The sequence below is a fragment of the Homarus americanus genome, unplaced genomic scaffold (assembly GCF_018991925.1).
Source record: "Homarus americanus isolate GMGI-L3 unplaced genomic scaffold, GMGI_Hamer_2.0 scaffold46197, whole genome shotgun sequence".
NCBI lineage: Eukaryota > Metazoa > Arthropoda > Malacostraca > Decapoda > Nephropidae > Homarus > Homarus americanus.
The window spans coordinates 8125579-8147919 of NW_024723050.1; the positions used below are offsets into that span (position 1 = coordinate 8125579).

At 46.9% G+C, this 22341-nt stretch overlaps 1 protein-coding gene across 4 annotated transcripts in view; it reads left to right on the forward strand.

Moving 5' to 3' along the window:
• LOC121863322 (potassium channel subfamily T member 2-like) overlaps positions 1 to 22341 on the forward strand; it is a gene marked incomplete at both ends in the record, with an annotated part of 50809 nt that extends 28468 nt beyond the window's left edge. For all 4 annotated transcript variants that reach the window (XM_042361944.1, XM_042361942.1, XM_042361945.1 and 1 more), the window contains 2 exon segments: positions 1098 to 1232; positions 22264 to 22341. In XM_042361944.1, the coding sequence (XP_042217878.1) occupies positions 1098 to 1232; positions 22264 to 22341 (213 nt within the window).

Genomic DNA, 22341 nt, shown 5'->3' on the forward strand with positions numbered 1-22341 from the left:
AAAACATACATATGTAAAGTGATCTGCACACATGCATGACACCTGCACACACACACACACACACACACACACACACACACACACACACCGTATTCACGAACACGAATTTCCTCTATGTATCCATAGCCTCACGCAATGACAAATGTGGTGTTTGTTATACAGATTTACGATTCATTTTACAGTCTTATACATTGTAATCTGTGATCCAATAAAGCTTTGTATCTGGCCAGGTCTTGGATATAAAGCTTTGCTAGTAATTTTGTTGTTCCTACTGTTGTCTTGGTAGTAGTTGTTGTTAAGGGTGGTATGTGCACACATTCACTCACATAGACATGCATTCTTTAGAATAATAAGCAATACTGTAATGAGTCATTACCTAGTGGTGTACTGACAACCCTCCTCGCTCCTGACAACCCTCATCTCCCTTTTGTGTACGTGTGTGGTGATGATGTTGATCTTGATCATGATGATCATCATGAGCATGATCATGAAGGGGAGTAACAATGAGTGACGGCGACAGTTTGGTCCACATTATTAAATACTTCGTTCGTAGACAATCTCCACTAACCCTTTCGCTACAGGGACGCCATTTTTATTTTTTATTTGGCTGACGCTAGACAATTTCCTTCAGCTCAGAGGGGTCCCCGTACACAAGGGGTTAAATTCAATAAGTGACCTGTTGTTGATGTGGTCTCATGCTTCAGTGCCTCTCCAGATTTTGTCTAAGATGTATACTAACCAATATGTGGTTGACAATTCTCCCAAATTACCAAACTGAATGTCACCAAGAATTTATTTAACTTCACATTCTTTTAATACTTAACCAAAGTCAGGATTTTAGGATACTGGTCATAGTTGACATAGCTAAATAGAGGTACATTAGATAAGGTATTATTATGGTCGCTTGTTTACACGCAATGTAGCTAAACTTTTGTAAGGTTGATGTAGGTCTCATTGGCAAAGTCTTTGATCAGATGCTATACAGTACTTGTGTGTGTGTGTCCAGGCATGAACATGGGTATCATCCTATGAATAATAATTAGGTCATGGTCATATGCTGGCAACATCAGGTAGTCACATAACATGTGTGTCTGCAGATGAAGATTGGAAAGCAGGACTTGTGGATCCGTACATACGGGCGACTGTACCAGAAGCTGTGCTCCACCACCTGTGAGATCCCCATCGGCATCTACCGCACCATAGACACGAGCAACATGGAGCCTGGCAACAACGTAGGTGCACCTCCGCCTCTCATTATGTTGATATTTACTCCTCAGCGGGGCCGTGGTCGTGGGGAGGCGTGTGTACCTCGCTCCTACCTTTAGAGTCATCATAGGGCTTTACCTCACCATACAGGTTTATACTGTACAAATATTTTACAACTTACTCAGTAGTTTCAGTATACCAGTGATAATAATAATCTCTGGAAAATTAAATGTTTAATAATCACTGTTGCAGTGGATTAATATATTTCACTGTGAGGTAAAGTTAGCGACCACAGCCTATACTTCCAAAGATTCATCATATAAATTTTACTCGTAGCTGTTGGTGGTAGTGAGAACCACACTGCAGTAGTTCCTCAAGATAAAACTGTGTTAATAACGTTCTAAAATGACGTCAGAATTCCACTAACAAGATGTGTTCTCTCAATTTTAGTTACGTGAGAAAGAATTATCTTAGGAGTGTTTGAGAATGTTAGGAGTGAAGGTGACTGAGGTACACAGGGACTCACCCGGGAATGTGGCCATCATTAAGTTTGGCTTTCATTATTTACAATGTTTATAACTTTTTTTACAGTATATAAATTTATAAGTTATTCGGTGATTATAAGTTATTTTTGTTTAAATTGAGTCTTTTATATTTTTGCAAAGTGAAATTTGTTTAATTTATTCTGGAGCCTTAACGCTGAGGGTGGAGAGTGCTGGAGAGTGTGAGACTGGCCACACAACTTTGCTGCAGAGCCTGATCACACGCCTGGTCATACTTCCTGAGCATACGGCTGGCCACACTTCCTGAGCCTGGCCACACTTCTTGATCATACAGCCTAGCCACATTTCCTGATCATACAGCCTGGCCACACTTTTCATGGCAGTCTGCCTACACAACCTGGCCAAGCAGCATAGCCACATAGCCTGGTCATACTGTCTGGTTATATGACCATGCAGTTTGGCCATACAATTAGGCCTCCCTACCATACCTGGCCACATAGTGCCACAGCCTCATCACATAATCTGACCACACACAGTAAGTCATGTCACATTACATGGGCCACACAAGTCTGATCACATATTCTTGCAGCAGTGTCTGGCCACACTTCCTGACCATACACAACTTGCCCCTCGTCAAAGGGTCTGGCTACACGTCCCAGCCATAAGGTCTGACCACATATACCAGATGCACTTATTACTCCACAACCTTAGCCACAGAGCCAGCCACACATTGCCAACAGTGTTTTGACCTTCCAATGAATCTTGATCCCCAATCTTAGTGGGCAGGAGGGTGTGGTCAGAAGTGATGACCTCCACCCTGTGTGGCCAGGTGTGATGACTTCCACCCTGTGTGGCCAGGAGTGATGACCCTCACCCTGTGTGGCCAGGAGTGAAATCCAGCCTGTGTGGCCAGGAGTGATGACCCTCGCCCTGTGTGACCAGGAGTGGTGACCTCCGCCCTGTGTGGAATGCCTGGCTGTACCACGACACCCACCTGGTGGTCTGTGTCATACCTCCTCCTGTGTCACCTGACACCTGGTCCAGTGTGCGTCATCCTCATCCTGTGTGATGGCTTCTAGTGAACTCTCACTAGTGTGTCAATGTTGTCAGTACCTAAGCAGGGAGTAATGTTACCCAGCACATGACACCCTCAGTGTAAGCATGCATGGCTTTTGATACACTTGCCTTATATATAGATACATATTTATTTTCATATATGTTAATATATACGTATACACACACTTTTATAATTATATCATATATATTATAATGTGTGTGTGTGTTTGTGAATATTTATATTCATGCAAATATCATACAGCTTAAGTTAACAGATCTCGGCCGTACACTTGTATAGTAAACATTAGTCGGTTGTAACAGTCAGATAAACACAGCTCTATTTCTCTTATTTTCTTGCAACTTTCTCCTGGCCTAACCTTGACCACACCCTTGACCCACCCTTGTTTACCACACCCTTGGCCAACCCCTGCTGTCCACACCCTTGACCCATCCTTTTTGACCACACCTTTGACCCACCCCTTGCTGAACACACCCTTGACCTACCCCTGCTGACCACACCCTTGACCCACCCCTGCCGAGCACACCCTTGACCCACCCCTTTTGACCACACCCTTGACCCCACCCCTTTTGACCATTTTGTCTCCTAGGTTCCCAGGTTGCCCTCATTTCAGATCTACCCTGTTAGTGTCCCTCCTAGCCAGTCACAACTAAGACCTGTGTTCCATGTTGAGAGGTGGCATGTCCTGCGTGTTACTCTGTCCACCACACAGTGTCTGCCTGTAATAGTTCATTGACATAACATCTGTGTACTCTGGACTTTATTTGTAAAAAAAAATCATCCAACATTGATATTCCTCTTTGTAAGGTATCTTCATGTTCAAGTGACCAAAGCTACTCTTAGTAGTACTAAATCCTGCGCCGAGACTGAATTTGGGTTCGTAGATTATTAATGCAACTTGTCAATCATTTTTCGGCATCCTGAACGTAAACATTGGCTTCTGGGAGATGTGCACCACAGGTCTTAACTGCCACACTCCTTTTTAATTTGAAAAACATTTGTTACTAAAACTTCGGAAAAGCTATAATGTAGTTTTCTGTAGTATGTTGGAACTACAGTATGTTATAGTTTCTCTGTTATATATCTGGTGTATGTTTGTCTTGATATACAGTACTTACGGCTGGACATTTTAAACGTCACTTCACAAAATTTTTAATTACTTTAGCTCCTCAGTTTTTGTGCCAACCATGATTAATAAGATTAATTCATGGGTTACTTTAGGGAAGAAAACTGATTTTTCACAAAATCCTTGATCCAAGGGTCGTGAAACTCTTATAAAGAACTTGAGTGTTGAGACTAACTCATACAGTGAATAATAGATCACACAACAACAGTTCCTGGCGCTGTTTGCTTCACGTCTTTCGAGGTCACCAATCTGTACTCGTAAACTCTCCACTCGGTCAGTGATGTACTCGTTTCCTCTATTCTTCTGGCTAACTCTGTCTCCTCACCGACCTCTTTCAGATTCCCTCACCTCACTATCATTAATTTACCGGTGATTAGCACCTCACCTGCCTACAGTACTCTAACAGATGACTTTCTACAACAGAAACAAGTCCTTATTTAGTATATCCACAATGACCCAGAAACACCAAAATCTACCATAAAATCAGGTGACGTGTAATTAGCGTTGCAAAATTATTTAAAATTTCCGAGTTGTTGGGATAAGTACGGTAACTGCACAAATTCCTACCTTTTGATCCTCGAACCTAAGTGTATGTTGAGGAGTACTTACAGTATATTGAGATCTTGAACAAGGCAAAACAAATTATGGCTGAAACGGTTAGGCTTACCCCTTGGTGTCTTCTGACAAAAAAAAAAATTGGAATTTGAAATTTACACTTCACATCAGTCCGTTACCTTCATAAACATCAACATATCTTGGGACCCCTCTCAACTTAGAAACATTAGCTTAAACTGTGTTGTCTGACAGCTTATAAGGTGTTGGCAGCCACACAAGGAACACAGCCCTGGTAGTTACCTCTCCCTACACATTCACACCATGTACTGTTCTACCCACCCCCCAGTCCTGACTACACCAACTTCTTATCCTGTATTTAGGAGCAATGTTCACAAACCAGATGTCATTTAACTTTGCTTAGTATGTGGAGAACCAGTGAAGGATGATAAAGTTTTGTAGATAAATTCCAGTTTTTAGTTTTGTTGAGCGTGTTGACGTGTGATAACTGAGCACCACGTGCATCCCGGCCAAGCATGTGTGGTGGTGCGCGTGATGTGTGTACTGTACTGTATGTGTACCCGTGCCTGCCAGCACCTCTCACTCCCATCAACCACTCACTTGCTGTTCTCCTCACCCCTGTCCATCTTTGTTCATATAACATTAAGAAAAATTGTATGTACAGTGCATATATATATATATATATATATATATATATATATATATATATATATATATATATATATATATATATATATATATATATATATATATATATATATATATATATATATATATATATATATCTTGATAAAATCACACAGGGAAAAGGGAAACAATGGAGCATCTTAGCTTTCGTCTTTATTCAAGACATCTTCAGAGGCAACTGAGTTACATAGACAGAGAAAGGCTTAAGTACACAGAGTCACCTTACTAAACATGAGGTCAGGTCATAAACATGACATCCACTAATCCGCACACCAACACCACCACACCCTGTGTGATTTTATCAAGATTTATCGTATCCACGTTTTCATTGTGGATCTACATGAAATATATATACAGGTATATATATATATATATATATATATATATATATATATATATATATATATATATATATATATATATATACAGGTATATATATATATATATATATACTATCAATTGATGAATTATTGCAACACTAGAATGTAATTTTCAGAAACAAGTGACATTTACAGGTGAAATAATTGCATCGACACAGAACCATAGGAGATAAAGGTAATATGGTGACTGTCGCCCAGGTGTGCTAGTCTGTGACTGTTGGGGAGACACTGTAGCTGTAGGGAAGACACTGTAACTGTAGGGAAGACACTGTAACTGTAGGGGAGACACTGTAACTGTAGGGGAGACACTGTAACGGTAGGGGAGACACTGTAACTGTAGAGGAAACACTGTAACTGTAGGGGAGACACTGTAGCTGTAGGGAAGACGGTGTAACTGTAGGGGAGACACTGTAACTGTAGGGGAGACACTGTAACTGTAGGGGAGACACTGTAACTGTAGGGGAGACACTGTAACTGTAGGGGAGACACTATAACTGTAGGGAGACACTGTAACTGTAGGGGAGACACTGTAACTGTAGGAGACACTGTAACTGTAGAGACACTGTAACTGTAGGGGAGACACTGTAACTGTGGGGAGGTGTAACTGTGGGGAGACACTATAACTGTAGGGGAGACACTGTAATTGTGGGGAAACACTGTAGCTGTGGGAAAATACTGTAGCTTTAGGGAGACACTGTAGCTGTAGGGAAAACACTGTAACTGTAGGGGAGACACTGTAACTGTAGGGAGACACTGTAACTGTAGGGGAGACACTGTAACTGTCGGGGAGACAGTGTAACTGTAGAGAACATTGTAACTTGGGGAGACACTGTAACTGTATGGGAGACACTGTAGCTGTAGGGAGACAGTGCAACTGTAGGGGAGACACTGTAACTGTAGGGAGACAGTGTAACTGTAGGAGACATTGTAACTTGGGAGACACTGTAACTGTATGGGAGACACACTGTAGCTGTGGAGACAGTGCAACTGTGGGGAGACACTGTAACTGTAGGGGAGACACTGTAACTGTGGGGGGACTGTAACTGTGGGAAACACTGCAATTGTAGGGGAGACACTGTAACTGTAGGGGAGACAGTACAACAGGAAACACTGTAACTGTAGGGAAACACTGCAATTGTGGGGAACCTGTAACTGTCAGGAGACACTGTAACTGTCGGGAGACACTGTAACTGTAGGGGAGACACTGTAACTGTGGAGACACTGTAACTGTAGGAAACACTGCAATTGTAGGGGAGACACTGTAACTATGAGGGAGACACACTGTAACTGTGGGGACACTGCAATTGTAGGGGAACACTGTAACTTCGGGGACACCTGCAATTGTAGGGAGACACTGTAACTGTGGGAAGACACTGAAACTGTGGGGAAACACTGTAACTGTAGGGGAAACACTGCAATTGTAGGGGAGACACTGTAACTGTAAGGGAGACACTGTAACTGTGGGGGACACACTGCAATTGTGGGGAGACACTGTAACTGTAGGGAAGACACATGGAAACTGTAGGGGACACACTGTAACTGTAGGGAAACACTGTAACTGTAGGGAAGACACTGTAACTGTAGGGAACACTGTAACTGTAGGAAACAATGTAACTGTGGGGAAACACTGCAATTGTGGAACACTGTAACTGTCGGGAGACACTGTAACTGTGGGAAACACTGTAACTGTAGGAAACACTGCAATTGAAGCACTGTAACTGTAGGGGAAACTCTGTAACTGTAGGAAGACACTGTAACTGTGGGGAGACACATGTAACTGTAGGGAAGCATGTAACTGTGAGGGTGCTGCAATTGTAGGGGAGACACTGTAACTGTCGAGGAGACACTGTAACTGTGGAAACACTGTAACTGTAGGGAAACACTGCAATTGTAGGGGAAACACTGTAACTGTAGGGAAGACACTGTAACTGTAGGGGAGACACTGTAACTGTAGGGGAACACTGTAACTGTAGGGAAACACTGTAACTGGGGAAACACTGTAGGGGGCAGTGTAACTAGGGGAAGACACTGCAACTGTAGGGGAGACACTGTAACTGTGGGGAAACACACTGTAACTGTAGGGAAGACACTGTAACTGTAGGGGAGACACTGTAACTGTTGGGGAGACACTGTAACTGTAGGGGAGACCACTGTAACTGTAGGGGAAACACTGTAACTGGGAAACACTGCAATTGTATGGAAACACTGTAACTGTAGGGGAAGACACTGTAACTGTGGGGGAACACTGTAACTGTGGAGGGAAACACTGTAACCATGGGGAAACACTGCAATTGTAGGGGAACACTGTAACTGTCGGGGAGACACTGTAACTGTCAGGGGAGACACTGTAACTGTAGGGGACACACTGCAATTGTGGGGAGACACTATAACTGTAGGAGACATACTGTGAGGGAGGCACTGAACTGTAGGAAGACACTGTAACTGTAGGGGAGACACTGTAACTGTCAGGGGCACTGTAACTGTAGGGACACTGCAATTGTAGGGGAGACACTGTAACTGTAGGGAAGACACTGTAACTGTGGGAAGACACTGAAACTGTAGGGGAGACAATGTAACTGTGGGGGAGACACTGTGGCTGTAGGGAGACTCTGTGGCTGTAGGAAGACACTGTAACTGTGGGGAGACACTGTAACTGTAGGAAACACTGCAATTGTGGGGACATACTTATCTGTAGGAAGACACTGTATTGGGAGACACTGTAACTGTAGGGAACACTGTAACTGTGGGGAAACACTGCAATTGTAGGGGAGACACTATAGCACTTAGGGGAGACACTATAACTGTAGGGAAGACACTGTAACTGGAGGAAACACTGCAATTGTAGGGGAACACTATAACTGTAGGGAAGACACTATAACTGTAGGAACACTGTGCTGTGGGGAAGACACTATAACTGTATGGGAGACACTGTGGCTGTAGGAAGACACTGAAACTGTAGGAGGAAACACTGTAACTGTAGGGGAGACACTGTCTGTGGAGGGGAGACACTGTAGCTGTAGGGAAGACACTGAAACTGTAGGGGAGACACTGTAACTGTAGGAACACTGTAACTGTAGGGAGACTCTGTAGCTGTAGGGAGAAACACTGTAACTGTAGGGGAACACTGTAACTGTAGGGAAACACTGCAATTGTAGGGGGAGCAGGAACTGTAGGGGAGGCACTGTAACTGTAGGGACACTGTAACTGTATGGAGACATGGCTGTGGGAAGACACTGAAACTGTGGGGGAGACACTGTAACTGTAGGGGAGACACTGTAACTGTAGGGAAGACACTGTAGCTGTGGGGAGACACTGAAACTGTAGGGGAGACACTGTAACTGTGGGGAGACACTGTAACTGTAGGGAGAACACTGCAAATTTGTAGGGGAGACAGTTTAACTGGGGAGGCACTGAACTGTAGGTCACTGTAACTGTAGGGGGGAACACTGTAACTGTAGGGGAGACACTGTAACTGTAGGGGGAACTCTGTAACTGTAGGGAAGACACTGTAACTGTAGGGGGAACACTGAAACTGTAGGGGAGACACTGTAACTGTGGGGAGACACTGTAACTGTGGGGAGACACTGTAACTGTAGGGGAGACTCTGTAGCTGTAGGGAAAACACTGTAACTGTAGGGAGACACTGTAAACTGTAGGGGAGACACTGTAACTGTAGGGAGACACTGTAACTGTAGGGGAAACACTGCAGTGTAGGGAGACAGTTTAACTGTAGGGGAGCACTGTAACTGTAGGGGAGACACTGCAATTGTATGGGAGGCACTGTAACTGTGGGGAAACACTGCAATTGTAGGAAACACTGCAATTGTAGGGAGCACTGTAACTGTGGGAGGCACTGTAACTGTAGGGGCACTGTGACTGTAGGGGAGACTGTAACTGTAGGGGAGACACTGTAACTGTAGGGGAGGCACTGCAATTGTAGGGGAGACACTGTAACTGTAGGGGAGACACTGTAACTGTAGGGGAGACACTTAACTGTAGGGGAGACACTGCATGTAGGACACTGCAATTGTAAGAGTACATGGGGAAACACTGCAATTGTAGGGGAGGACCTGTAACTGTAGAGCCTGTAACTAGGGGGAGACTGTAACTGTGGGAGACACTGTAACTGTAGGGGAGGCACTGTAACTGTGGGGAGGCACTGTAACTGTAGGGGAGACTGTAACTGTAGGGGAGACACACTGTAACTGTAGGGGAGGCACTGTAACTGTAGGGGAGACACTGTAACTGTGGGAAACACTGCAATTGTAGGGGAGGCACTGTAACTGTAGAACACTGTAACTGTAGGGAGCACTGTAACTGTAGGGAGACTGTAACTGTAGGGGCACAACTGTAGGGGAGACTTTGTAACTGTAGGGAGGCACACTGTAACTGTAGGGAGACACTGTAACTGTAGGGCACTGCAACTGTAGGGAGACACTGTAACTGTGGGGGAGACACTGTAACTGTAAGGGAACACTATAACTGTAGGGAGCACTGTAACTGTAGGAGACACTGTAACTGTAGGGGAGCACTGCAACTGTAGGGGAGACACTATAACTGTAGGGAGCACACTGTAACTGTAGGGGGAGACACTATAACTGTAGGGAGGCACTGTGACTGTAGGGGAGACACTGTAACTGTAGGGGAGACACTGCAATTGTATGGGAGGCACTGTAACTGTGGGGAGACACTGTAACTGTAGGGAGAGCACTGTAACTGTAGGGGAACACTGTAGTACTGTAGAGCACTGTAACTGTAGGGAGACACTGTAACTGTAGGGGAGACACTGTAATTGTAGGGGGCTTACTGTGGCACTGTAGGGGAGGCACTGTAACTGTAGGGGAGACACTGTAGCTATGGGGCTGCACAGTGTAGGGGAACACTGTAACTGTAGGGGAGGCACTGTAACTGTAGGGGAGACACCTCTAACTGTGGGGAGGCACTGTAACTGTAGGGGAGACACTGTAACTGTAGGGGAGACACTGCAATTGTATGGGGAGCACTGTAACTGTAGGGGGAGACACTGTAACTAGGGAAACACTGCAATTGTAGGGGAGACACTATAACTGTAGGGGAGACACTATAACTGTAGGGAGACACCTGTAACTGTAGGGAGACACTGTAACTGTGGGAGACACTGTAACTGTAGGGAGACACTGTAACTAAGGGGACACACTGTAACTGTAGGGAGACACTGTAACTGTAGGGGAACACTGTAACTGTGGGGAGACACTAACTGTGGGGAGACACCTGTAACTGTAGGGAGACACTGTAACTGTAGAACACTGTAACTGTAGGAGACACTGTAACTGAAGGGAGATGCTGTAACTGAAGGGGAGATGCAGTAACTGTAGGGAGACACTGAACTGAAGGGAACACTGTAACTGAAGGGGAGACACTGTAACTGTGGGGAGACACTGTAACTAAAGGGAGATGCTGTAAATGAAGGGAGATGCTGTAACTGTAGGGGAGATCGCTGCTGTAGGAGATGCTGTAACTGAGGGGAGATGCTGTAACTGAAGGGAGGCACTGCTAGGGGAGGCACTGTAACTGTAGGGGAGGCACGGTAACTGAAGGGGAGGGTAGACACTGTATCTGAAGGGGAACACTGTAACTGAAAGGGAGATGCTTTAACTGAGGAGACACTGTAACTGTGGGGAGGCACTGTAACTGAAAGGGATATACTGTACTGAAGGGGAGACACTGTAACTGAAGGGAGACACTGTAACTGAGAGACACTGTAACTGTGGGGAGCACTGTAACTGAAGGGAGGGGTAGACACTGTATCTGAAGGGGGCACTGTAACTGAAGGAGACATAACTGAAGGGGAGACACTGTAACTGTAGGGGAGACACTGTAACTGTAGGGGAGACACTGTAACTGTAGGGGAGACACTGTATCTGAATGGGAGACACTGTAACTGAAAGGGAGATGCTGTAACTGTAGGGGAGACACTGTAACTGAAGGAGACACTGTAACTGAAGGAGACACTGTAACTGAAGGACACTGTAACTGAAGGGGAGACACGTGGTGTAAGACACTGTAACTGGAGGAGAGGGTAGACACTGTATCTGTAACTGCAATGTATGAAATATGAGGGAAGACACTGTAACTGGAAGACACTGAAATTGTAAAACACTGTGTAGGGGAGCATTAATGATTAATGTAACTGTAGGGGACACTGTATCTGAATGGGAGAACTGTAACTGAAGGAGACACTGTATGTAGACACTGTAACTGAAGGAGACACTGTAACTGGGAGACACTGTAGCTTGTGAACTGAAGGAGTGGAGACACTGTATCTGAAGGAGAACTGTACCGAAGGGAGCTGTATGAAGGACATCTGACTGGGGAGACGCTGCAAATGTAGGGGACACTGTAACTAGGGAGACACTGTAGGGAGACACTGTAACTGAAGGGAGGGTAGACACTGTATCTGAAGGGGAGACACTGTAACTGAAGGGAGACACTGTACTGTAGGGAGACACTGTACTGCTGAGGGGAGACACTGTAACTGAAGGGAGACACTGTAACTGAAGGGAGATGCTGTAACTGTAGGGAGACACTGTAACTGTAGGGAGACTGTAACTGTAGGGACACTGTACTGTAGGGGAGACACTGTAACTGTAGGGAGACACTGTACTGAAGGGAGACACTGTAACTGTAGGGAGGGAGACACTGTAACGGTGTAAATGCTGTAATATATAGACACTGTAACTGTAGGGAGTGATAACGTAACTGAAGGAAAACACTGTAACTGAAGGGAAACACTGTAACTGAAGGGAGGGTGACACTGTACTGAAGGGGAAACACTGTAGCTGTAGGGGAGACACTACTGTAGGGGAGACTGTAACCAAAGGGGAGACACTGTACAAAGGGGAGACACTGTAACTGAAGGGAGGCACTGTATCTGAAGGGGACACTGTAACTGAAGGGAGACACTGTAGCTGTAGGGGAGACACTGTAACAAGGGGAGACACTGTAACTAGCAGAGACACTGTACTGTAGGGGGGAGACACTGAACTGAAGGAGACACTGTAACTGAAGGGATAACACTGTAACGAAGGGAAGACACTGTAACTGTAGGGAGAAAATTGCACTAGGAACTGCAGGAGACACTGTAACTGTAGGGGAGACACTGTAACTGGGGGACACTGTAACTCGAAGGGAGACACTGTAACTGAAGGACACTGTAATCGTAGGGAGATACTGTACTGAGGGCAGAATATGTGAGACACTGTACACTGTAACTGTGTAGAATACTGTAACTGGAACGACTGGAATGTAATGTGAGACACTGTAAACGTGAATATACTGTAACTGAAGGGGAGACACTGTAACTGAAGGGTGACACTGTAACTGTAGGTGAGACACTGTAGCTGTGGGAGACACCGTAGAGACACTGTAACTGTAGGTATAAATGTGGGGAGACACTGTAACTGTGGAGGGGACACTGTAACTGTGGGAATATACTGTAACTGAAGGAGACACTGTAACTGTAGGAGACACTGTAGCTGTGGGAATGAGGGGACAATTGCACTGTAGGAGACAATTGCAATGCAGACATTGTAACTGTGGGACAAAATTGTAACTGTAGGGGAGACACTGTAACTGTAGGGGATAATTGCAATTGAGTGGAGACACGACACTGTAAATTGTAGGGAAAGGACACTGTAACTAAGGGGAGACCTGTAAATTGAAGGAATGAGTAACATGTGTAATGGAAACACTGTAACTGAAGGAGACACTGTAACTGAAGGGGACACTGTAACTGAAGGAGACACTGTAATTGAAGGGGAGACACTGTAACTGAAGGGGGAGACACTGTAACTGAAGGGGAGAGACACTGTAGGGGAGACACTGTGACCTGAAGGAGACACTGTAACTGAAGGGAGACACTGTAACTGAAGAGTGTCACTGTAACTGAAGGGGAGACACTGTAACTGTGGGGAGATACTGTAACTAGAAGGAACACTGTAACTGTGGGAAGGACATGCATAGGGGAGACACTGTAACTGTAGAGGGAGACACTGTAACTAGGGAAGACACTGTAACTGAAGGGGAGACACTGTAACTGAAGGGGAACACACTGTAACTGTGGGGATATACTGTAACTGAAGGGAGACACTGTAACTGAAGGGAGACACTGTAACTGAAAGTGAGACACACTATAACTGTAGGGAGACACTGTAACTGTAGTAGAGACACTGTAACTAAAGGGAGACACTGTAACTGTAGGGAGACACTATCTGTCAGTGTAACACTGTAACTGTGGGGGGAGACACTGTAACTGAGGGAGCACTGTAACTGTGGGGAAGACACTGTAGCCATAGGGGAGACACTGTAACTGTAGAGGAGATTCTGTAACTAGGGAAGACACTGTAACTGAAGGAGACACTGTAACTGTGGGAGACTGTAACTGTGGGGAGGCACTGTAACTGAGGGGAGACACTGTAACTGGAAGGAGACACTGTGACAGTGACACTAACTGTGGGGAGACACTGTAACTGTGGGGGAGACACTGTAACTAAGGGAGACACTGTAACTGTGGGAGATGCTGTAACTGTGGGGGAGACACTGTAACTGGGGGGAGGGCTGTGGCTGTGGGAGAGACATTGTAACTGTGGGGAGACACTGTAACTGTGGGGAGACATGTAACTGTGGGAGACACTGTGTGGGGAGACCTGTTACTGTGGGTGAGACTGTAACTGTGGGGAGACACTGTAACTGTGGGGAGACACTGTAACTGTGGGGAGAGAGACTATGCTGGGGAGACACTGTGAGTGGGAGACACTGTAACTGTAGGGGAGACACTGTAACTGTAGGGAGACACTGTAACTGTAGGAGGAGACATTGTAACTGTGGGGGATACTGTAACTGTAGGGGGCACTGTAACTGTGGGGAGACACTGTAACTGGGGAGAGAGACTGTAACTGTGGGGAGACACTGTAACTGTGGGAGAGACACTGTGAACTGTGGGAGAACTGTAACTGTGGGAGACACTGTAGCGTGAGACACTGTGGGGAGGAACCTGTAACTGTGGGGGAGACACTGTAGCTGTGGGGAGACACACTGTAACTGTAGGTGGACACTGTAACTGTGGGGAGACACTGTAACTGTGGGTGAGACTGTGGCTGTGGGAGAGACACTGTAACTGTGGGGAGACACTGTAACTGTAGGGGAGACACTGTAACTGTGGGAGAGAGACTGTAACTGTGGGGGAGACACTGTAACTGTGGGGAGAGACTGTAACTATGGGAGAGACACTGTAACTGTGGGGAGAACGTGTAACTGTAGGAGAGACACTGTAACTGTGGGAAGGCACTGTAACTGTGGGGAGACACTGTAACTGTGGGGAGACACTGTAACTGTGGGGGAGACACTGTAACTGTGGGGAGACACTGTAACTGTGGGTGAGACACTGTAACTGTGGGAGACACTGTAACTGTGGGGAGACACTGTAACTGTGGGAGAGAGACTTGTAACTGTAGGGGGAGACACTGTAACTGGGGAGACACTGTAACTGTGGGGAGAGACTGTAACTGTGGGGGAGACACTGTAACTGTGGGAGACACTTTGTAACTGTGGGGAGACACTGTGGGGAGACCTGTAACTGTAGGAGAGAGCTGTAACTGTGGGGGAGACACTGTAACTGTAGGAGGGCGCACTGTAACTGTGGGAGAGAGACTGTAACTGTGGGGAGACACTGTAACTGTGGGGAGACACTGTAACTGTGGGGGAGACACTGTAACTGTGGGTGAGACACTGTAACTGTGGGAGAGACACTGTAACTGTGGGGAGACACTGTAACTGTGGGGAGACACTGTAACTGTAGGAAGACTGTAACTGTGGGGAGACACTGTAACTGTGGGGAGACACTGTGTCTGTGGGAGAGACACTGTAACTGTGGGAGAGACACTGTGGCTGTAGGGGGAGACACTGTAACTGTGGGGGAGACACTGTAACTGTGGGGAGACACTGTGACTGTGGGTGGACACTGTAACTGTGGGAGAGACACTCTGTAACTGTGGGAGAGAGACTGTAACTGTAGGGAGACATGACTGTGGGGAGACACTGTAACTGTGGGGGAGACACTGTAACTGTGGGGGAGACTGTAGCACTGTGGGGAGACACTGTAACTGTGGGGAGACTGTGTAACTGTGGGGAGACACTGTATATAGGGGAGACACCATAACTGTGGGGAGACACTGTAACTGTGGGAGACTGTTGTGGGGATCTGTAACTGTGGGGAGACACTGTAACTGTGGGGGAGACACTGTAACTGTAGGGGAGACTGTAAGCTGTGGGGAGGCACTGTAACTGAAGGGGAACACTGTAACTGGGAAACCTGTGACTGAAGTGAGACACCATCACTGTGGGGAAGACACTGTAACTGTGGGGAGACACTGTAACTAAAGGGGAGACACTGTAACTGTGGGAAGATACTGTAACTGTAGAGACACTGTAACTGTGGAGAGAGACTGTAACTGTGGGGAGACACTGTAACTGTGGGGGAGACACTGTAACTGTAGGGGAGACACTGTAACTGTGGGGAGACACTGTAACTAAAGGGGAGACACTGTAACTGTGGGAGAGACACTGTGGCTGTGGGGGAGACACTGTAACTGTGGGGAGACACTGTAACTGTGGGGAGACCTGTAACTGTGGGGAGACACTGTAACTGTGGGGGGAGACACTGTAACTGTGGGAGAGACTGTAACTGTGGGGGGAGACACTGTAACTGTGGGGGAGACACTGTATGTGGGGAGACTGTGTCTGTGGGGGGAGGCACTGTAACTTGGGGAGACACCTGTAACTGTGGGTGAGACACTGTAACTGTGGGTGAGACACTGTAACTGTGCGGTGAGACACTGTAACTGTCAGGGAGACACTGTAACTGTCAGGGAGACACTGTAACTGTCAGGGGAGACACTGTAACTGTCGAGGAGACACTGTAACTGTGGGGGCACTGGTGGGCCTGTAACTGGGGGAGACACTGTAACTGTAGGGGAGACACTGTACTGTGGAGACACTGTAACTGTCAGGGAGACTGCTGTGAACACTGTGCTGTGGGGAGACTGTGCTGTGGGAACACTGTGGTGACTGTAACTGTGGGGAGGAGACTGTAACTGTGGGAGAGGACTGTAACTGTGGGGAGACACTGTAACTGTGGGGAGACACTGTAACTGTCGGGAAACACTGTAACTGTGGGGAGACACTGTAACTGTAGGAGACACACTGTAACTGTGGGAGAGACACTATCTGTCAGTGAAACACTGTAACTGTGGGTTAGACACTGTAACTGGGGAGACTGTAACTGTAGGGGCACTGTAACTGTGGGGGAGACACTGTAACTGTAGGGAGACTGTAACTGTGGGGAGACACTGTAACTGTAGGGGAGACCTGTAACTGTCAGGGAGACTGTAGTAACTGTGGGAGAGCACTGTAACTGTGGGGAACACTGTAACTGTCGAGGAGACACTGTAACTAATCGAGACACTGTAACTGTCGAGGAGACACTGTAACTGTGGGGAGACACTGTAACTCTCGAGGAGACACTGTAACTGTCGAGGAGACACTGTAACTGGGGAGACACTGTAACTGTAGGGGAGACACTGTAACTGTCGAGGAGACACTGTAACTGTCGAGGAGACACTGTAACTGTAGTGGAGACACTGTAACTGTCGAGAACACTGTAACTGTCGAGGAGACACTAACTGTAGGGGAGACACAGAGCTTGTCGGGAAAAATGTCACTGTAGGGTAGACACTGTCACTGTAGGGGGAGACACTGTAACTGTTGGAGAGACACAGTTAAGTATATACAGTGCTGCTAGGGAGATACAGTGCTGCTAAGGGAGATACAGTGCTGCTAGTGGGATACAGTACTGCTAGTGGGATACAGTGCTGCTAGGGAGATACAGTACTGCTAGTGGGATACAGTGCTGCTAGGGAGATACAGTACTGCTAGTGGGATACAGTGCTGCTAGGGAGATACAGTACTGCTAGTGGGATACAGTGCTGCTAGGAGGAGATACAGTACTGCTAGTGGGATACAGTGCTGCTAGGGAGATACAGTACTGCTAGTGGGATACAGTACTGCTAGGAGATACAGTGCTGCTAGTGGGATACAGTGCTGCTAGGGAGATACAGGCTGGTGGGATACAGTGCTGCTAGTGGGATACAGTGCTGCTAGGAGATACAGTACTGCTAGTGGGATACAGTGCTGCTAGGGAGATACAGTACTGCTAGTGAGATACAGTGCTGCTAGGGAGATACAGTGCTGCTCGTGGGATACAGTGCTGCTAGGGAGATATACAGTACTGCTAGTGGGATACAGTGCTGTAGTGGGATACAGTGCTGCTAGGGAGATACAGTGCTGCTAGTGGGATACAGTGCTGCTAGTGGGATACAGTACTGCTAGGGAATACAGTGCTGCTAGGGAATCTGATGCTGCAGGTGGGATACAGTGCTGCTAGTGGGATACAGTACTGCTAGGAGATACAGTGCTGCTAGTGAGATACAGTACTGCTAGTGGGATACAGTGCTGCTAAGGGAGATGCAATTGCTGCTAGTGGGATCTAGTGCTGCTAGGGAGATACAGTGCTGCTAGTGGGATACAGTGCTGCTAGGGAGATACAGTACTGCTGAGATGCACTGCTAGTGGGATACAGTGCTGCTAGGGAGATACAGTACTGAGTGAGATACAGTGCTGCTAGGGAGATACAGTACTGCTAGTGGGATACAGTGCTGCTAAGGAGATCGAGTACTGCTAGTGAGGATACAGTGCTGCTAGGGGAGATACAGTGCTAGGGAATACAATACTGCTAGTGGGATACAGTACTGCTGAGAACTCTAGTGCTGCTAGGGAGATACAGTACTGCTAGTGGGATACAGTGCTAGGGAGATACAGTGCTGCTAGGGAGAATACAGTACTGCTAGTGAGATGCAGTGCTGCTGTGGGATACAGTGCTGCTAGGGAGATACAGTACTGCTAGTGGGATACAGTGCTGCTAGGGAGATACAGTACTGCTAGTGAGATTCAGGCTGCTAGTGGGATACAGTGCTGCTAGGGAATGCTAGTACTGCTAGTGGGATACAGTGCTGCTAGTGGGATACAGTGCTGCTAAGGATACAGTACTGCTAGTGAGATACAGTACTGCTAGTGAGATACAGTGCTGCTAGGGAGATACAGTACTGCTAGTGGGATACAGTGCTGCTAGGGAGATACAGTACTGCTAGTGGGATACAGTACTGCTAGTGGGATACAGTGCTGCTAAGGGAGATACAGTACTGCTAGTGAGATACAGTGCTGCTAGGGAGATACAGTACTGCTAGGGGAGATACAGTACTGCTAGGGAGATACAGTGCTGCTAGTGGGATACAGTGCTGCTAGTGGGATACAGTACTGCTGAGAATACAGTACTGCTAGTGAGATACAGTGCTGCAATGCTGCTAGTGGGATACAGTGCTGCTAGGGAGATACAGTACTGCTAAGGAGATACAGTGCTAGTGGGATACAGTGCTGGGAGATACAGTACTGCTAGGGAGATACAGTACTGCTAGTGGGAATCTGTGCTGGGAGATACAGTACTGCTAGTGGGGTCACAGTGCTGCTGGGAGATACAGTACTGCTAGTGAGATACAGTGCTGCTAAGGAAGTCTAGTACTGTAGATACAAAATACTGCTAGGGAGATACAGTACTGCTAGGGAGATACAGTACTGCTAAGGATACAGTGCTGCTAGGGAGTACAGTGCTGCTAGGGAGATACAGTACTGCTAGTGGGATACAGTGCTGCTAGGGAAATGCAGTACTGCTAGTGAGATACAGTGCTGCTAGGGAGTACAGTGCTGCTAGGAGGAGACTGGTGCTGCTGTGGGATACTGTGCTAGTGGGATACAGTGCTGCTAGGGAGATACAGTACTGCTGAGACTGATACTGCTAGTGGGTGGGATACAGTGCTGCTAGTGGGATACAGTACTGCTAGTGGGATACAGTACTGCTAGTGGGATACAGTGCTAGGGAGACAGTACTGCTAGTGGGATACAGTGCTGCTAGGGAGATACAGTACTGCTAGTGGGATACAGTGCTGCTAGGGAGATACAGTACTGCTAGTGGGATACAGTGCTGCTAGGGAGATACAGTACTGCTAGGGAGATACAGTACTAGTGGGATACAGTACTTAGGAGATACAGTACTGCTAGTGGGATACAGTACTAGTGGGATACAGTACTGCTAGGGAGATACAGTGCTGCTAGGGAGATACAGGTACTGCTGGGGAGATACAGTACTGCTAGAGATACAGTGCTGCTAGTGGGATACAGTGCTGCTGAGGTACAGTGCTGCTAGGGAGGTACAGTACTGCTAGTGAGATACAGTGCTGCTGGGGAGATACAGTGCTGCTGAGATACAGTACTGCTAGTGGGATACAGTGCTGCTAGGGAGATACAGTACTACAGGAGATACAGTACTGCTAGGGAGATAGTACTGCTAGTGGGATACAGTGCTGCTAGGGAATACAGTGCTGCTAGGGAGATACAGTACTGCTAGTGGGATACAGTGCTGCTAGGAGATAGTGCTGCTAGGGAGATACAGTACTGCTAGTGGGATACAGTGCTGCTAGGGAGATACAGTACTGCTAGTGGGATACAAGTACTGCTAGGGAGATACAGTACTGCTAGTGGGATTCTAGTGCTGCTAGGGAGATACAGTACTGCTAGTGGGATACAGTACTGCTAGGAGATACAGTGCTGCTAGGGAGATGATACAGTGCTGCTAGGGAGATACAGTACTGCTTAGGGAATACAGTGCTGCTAAGGAGATACAGTGCTGCTATTGGGATTCAGTGCTGCTAGGGAGATGCAGTACTGCTAGTGAGACTCAGATGCTGCTAAGGAGATAAAGTACTGCTAGGGAGATACAGTACTGCTAGGGAGATACAGTACTGCTAGGGAGATACAGTACTGCTAGTGGGATACAGTGCTGCTAGGGAGATGCAGTACTGCTAGTGGAACTCAGTGCTGCTAGGAAGACTCAGTACTGTAGTGGGATACAGTGCTGCTAGGGAATACAGTGCTGCTAAGGAGATACAGTGCTGCTAGGGTGATACAGTACTGCTAGGGAGATACAGTGCTGCTGGGAATACAGTACTGCTAGGGAGATACAGTGCTGCTAGTGGGATACAGTGCTTCTAGGGGAATACAGTATTGCTAGGGAGATACAGTGCTGCTAGTGGGATACAGTGCTGCTAGGGAGATACAGTATTGCTAGGGAGATACAGTGCTGCTAGTGGGATACAGTGCTGCTAGGGAGATACAGTGCTGCTAGTGGGAACAGTGCTGCTAGGGAGATACAGTACTGCTAGTGGGATACAGTGCTGCTAGGAGAATACATTGAAAAAGTAGGGACAGGAGAAACAGCCGTGGTGTGGTAGATGTGGTTTGGTATAGGTGTGGTGTGATATAGGTGTGGCGTGGCATAGATGTGGCGTGGCATAGGTGTGGCGTGGCTTGGTAGATATTTTGTTGAATGTGGTGTGGTAGATGTGGCGTTAAATTTGGTATGGTGGATGTGGTGTTGAGTGTGGTGTGGTAGATGTGATGTTGTGTGCGTGGTGTAGTAGGTGTGGTGTGGTGTGAGATAGTGTGGTTGGTGTGGTGTAGTGTAGTGTGGTGGGAGACATGTAGTGTGGTTGGTGTGTAAGCAGGTCTGAGCACAGCCTCACAACAGCTCTAACTTCCCCCTTTCACCGACCCAGGACGGAGAAGCCTCGGGCATTGGCCATTCCTATTCTCACTTGTACGACACCACTTCTTGTTTTCTATGCCAGAGCGACAAAAACTCGATGGTAAGTTGTACTCAGCATCAAAAAGCCAGCTGGCAGCCCGGCTTACACTGGCCACTGTTGTGATATGAAGGATTTTTCAACCAGTCACTGACACTTTATTGAAAAGCCTTCCATCATTGTGCGCGATATAAGTCACAGTATTCCCTCAATTATCAAAGGTGGCCACAGTGTAGTGGGGCTCCCAAATGGTCTCCATAAACTACCTTCCTGCTGGAGCAATGATGCAGGTCTGCACTACTAGTATCGTCAGGTGCCCGTCTTCTTGCTCCTTGTCTTCTTGTTTCTCTGGTTATGTCCCGCCGCTCCGAAGTACCATGAGTCGGGGCCCACAACAGTGCCATGTGTTAGTTTTTTGTAGACCAGTGTTGTGCTGCACTACCCATTCTCTTGTCACTAAGCAACGACTATCCTTACAGTAAGTTAAGTAATGTTTTTCATAAGTGGAGATTATTCGTTTTTATTTATACGGGACTTGTGTGTAAAGAGTACGAAGAGGACTGGACTGGGGAGTATTGACAGTGTACAAAGTGGTGTGGGCGAGGTGAAGGTACAGCAGGTGGGGCGACGGGGCGTGTGCCCATTGGTAGGACTTGCTTTCTTTATTATGCATGTTGACTCTTTCTCGTTCCTACAGCCTGACTGCTTTTCAGGTATAATCTTTCTTCTTAGATCTGTCACTGTGAGTTCTTTAACTCCTAAGAGCTGTGTTTATGCTCAGAGTTAATCAGGTGTTTAGCTTCATGTAAAGGTAGGCCGGCAGGCCGGCGGAGCTTGGTGCGTGGAGCGAGGCTGAGGCCCGGCCCACCACACGCTCCCTACCTGGGCCACACTTCACTCTTATCATTTGTTGGGTCTTTACTTTCAGTTATGTTCCGTGTTTCCTGCATTATGGAAATCGGCTGAAGCCTTTTCAAATTTTCCATTTGCGAGTCTCAACCCGGAG